Source organism: Humulus lupulus, chromosome 1 (genome assembly GCF_963169125.1).
Source record: "Humulus lupulus chromosome 1, drHumLupu1.1, whole genome shotgun sequence".
Taxonomy (NCBI): Eukaryota; Viridiplantae; Streptophyta; class Magnoliopsida; order Rosales; family Cannabaceae; genus Humulus; species Humulus lupulus.
In genome coordinates, this window is record NC_084793.1 from 174945546 (window position 1) to 174948453 (window position 2908).

Below are 2908 nucleotides of genomic sequence, written 5' to 3' on the forward strand. Positions count from 1 at the left end.
CACCCTCTTCAATGAACTCAATCCGGCCATCGTTAGACCATAAATTCAGGCAGTACAGTTTGAATTGAAGATAGTCATGTTCCAGATGCTTCAAACTGTGGGTCAGTTTAATGGGATGCCAATAAAGGATCCTCACCTTCATCTTTGATTGTTCATTGAAGTGAGTGATTCATTCAAGCTGCCCGGAGTGACAGAGGATGCACTGAGACTAAAGTTTTTCCCATACTCCTTGAGAGACAAAGCTAGAGCTTGGTTGAACTCTTTCCCATCTGATTCTGTGACTACTTGGCAAGAGTTGGCGGAGCGGTTCTTGATGAAGTATTTCCCTCCCACTAAGTATTCCATGCTCCGTAATGAGATTACTTCATTTCAGCAACTTGATGAAGAATCTTTATATGAGGCATGGGAGCGGTTTAAGGAGTTGTTGCACAAATGCCCTCATCATGGCATTCCTCATTGCATCCAGATGGAGACATTTTATAATGGTCTAAATGCCCACACTAGAATGGTGGTTGATGCTTCAGCGAACGGGGCACTTCTTGCTGAGTCCTATAATGAGGCATATGAAATACTTGAGAGGATATCCAACAACAACTATCAGTGGCCCACTTCTAGATTGTCTACAGGCAGAAAGGTGGCTGGTATTCATGATGTAGATGCCATCACTTCTTTGGCAGTCCAAGTCTCCTCTATTTCTAATATGCTCAAGACAATGAATATGGGGATGAATCAATCAATGGGCTAGCCTATGGGGATGCAAATGGGGCCTATGGAGAACATTTTTTGTGTGTATTGTGGTGAGGGCCATACTTTTGACAACTGTCCTTCTAATCCAGCAGCTGTGTGTTACATGGGGAACCAAAATAGGAATAGCCTTTATTCTAATTCCTATAACCCATCATGAAGGAAACATCCCAACTTCTCGTGGAGTAATCAAGGGGCTAGCCCTAGCAATTCTTCTATTCCCCCAAGACCAAATTTCCCACCGGGTTATCCCCCACAAGCACCACAACAAAGGCCACAACAACAAGCAATGCAATCTAGCTCTCTTGAGAACATGTTGAAGGAGTATATAGTGAAGAATGAAGCCATGATCGAAAGCCAAGCTGCATCATTGAGAAACTTAGAAAACCAAGTTGGCCAGCTAGCTAATGAGCTTAGAAATAGACCCCGTGGTACGTTACCAAGTGACACCGAGAATCCAAGAAATGGGAGCAAAGAACATTGTAAAGTCATCACTTTGAGAAGTGGGAAGGAATTGGAGAATTCCAAGGCAAACTCTGGGCATGAGGGTGAGCCCTCTTCAATCGAAATAAATGAGGAAATTCAAAAAGATGCTGAAATTCCTAGTGTAGAAAAATCTACCTCTGCCCAAAATGCTGCAGGAATGCCACAGCATCAGCTCCCAAATAGCTCAAGTACAAGGCAACCACCTCCATTTCCCCAACATTTTCAGAAGCAAAAGTTGGACTCTCCATTTAAAAATTTCCTAGACATTTTGAGGCAGCTACATATTAACATCCCCCTTGTCGAAGCCCTAGAGAAAATGCCTAACTATGTGAAGTTCATGAAAGACAGCCTTACAAAGAAGAGAAGATTGGGGGAATTTGAGACAGTGGCTCTTACCGAAGAGTGTACCTAATTCTTGGAAAACAAGCTGCCACCGAAGATGAAAGATCCTGGGAGTTTCACCATTCCATGCACCATTGGTAATTCTTATTGTGGCTTGGCTTTATGCGATTTAGGTGCAAGCATTAACTTGGGGATTAGAGAAGTTAGGCCTACTACAGTTACTCTTCAATTAGCAGATAGATCTCTTGATCATCCGGATGGGAAGATTGAAGATGTATTGGTAAGGGTAGACATATTCATATTCCCTACTGATTTTATTGTGTTAGACTATGAGGCAGACAGAGAGGTGCCCATTATCATGGGGAGGCAATTTCTTGCAACAGGAAGAATTTAATAGATGTGTAGAAGGGGGAGCTGACTATGAGGGTCCAAGATGAAAAGGTGACTTTTAATGTTTTTAAAGCTATGAGATTTCCCGATGAGGTTGAGGAATGCTTAGTGGTTTCAGTGGTAGATTCTTTAGCATCAAGGGAGTTTGAGACTAGTAATGTTGGCGATCCATTAGAGAGGTTATTGTTGTTTGATTCACACAATGAGGAAGATGAGGCGGAGTACTTAGCTTGGCTGGAGGCTAATTCTCAGGGGTTAAGAACAAGAAACCGATTTGATTCATTGGAGTTGTCGTCTAGGGAGTTCAAAGCTCCTAAACCATCAATTGAAGAGCCACCTGAGTTGGAGTTGAAATTTTTGCCATCGCATTTGCGATATGCCTACTTGGGTCCAGCATCCACTCTACCTGTTATTATTTCAACGGAGTTGAGCCATGATCAAGAAGAAAAGTTGCTCGAAGTATTGAGAAAGTTCAAAAAGGCCATTGGGTGGACTATTGCATATATTCGAGGTATTAGTCCTTCTTTATGTATGCATAAGATCTTGCTTGAAGAAAGTGAAAAAAGTTCTGTTGAGGGGAAAAGAAGACTAAATCCTATCATGAAGGAAGTAGTGAAGAAAGAAATCATCAAATGGTTGGATGCTGGCATTATTTATCCTATCTATGATGGTTCATGGGTGAGTCCTATACAGTGTGTACCTAAGAAGGGTGGGATCACAGTGGTGAAAAATGAAGACAATGAGTTGATTCCTACTAGAACTGTGATTGGATGGAGGATTTGCATGGACTATACGAAGTTAAACAAGGCCATTAGGAAGGATCATTTCCCTCTTCCTTTCATTGATCAGATGCTAGATAGACTTCCTGGGAGAGAGTACTATTGCTTCCTTGATGGGTACTCTGGTTACAATCAGATAGCAGTGGCCCTAGAAGATCAGCACAAGA

General features: G+C 42.1%; 1 protein-coding gene and 1 non-coding gene across 2 annotated transcripts; one reads left to right on the top strand and one right to left on the bottom strand.

The window, feature by feature from the left end:
* Positions 1–343: 343 nt before the first annotated feature.
* Positions 344–450, bottom strand: LOC133813391 (small nucleolar RNA R71). Its single transcript, XR_009884405.1, has one exon. It is a non-coding gene; the product is annotated as a small nucleolar RNA R71 (small nucleolar RNA).
* Positions 451–1033: 583 nt separating this feature from the next.
* Positions 1034–1966, top strand: LOC133824824 (uncharacterized). Its single transcript, XM_062257805.1, has 2 exons — positions 1034–1634; positions 1746–1966. Exons 1-2 carry the CDS (start codon positions 1034–1036, stop codon positions 1964–1966), a joined length of 822 nt encoding a protein of 273 aa, XP_062113789.1.
* Positions 1967–2908: the final 942 nt, after the last annotated feature.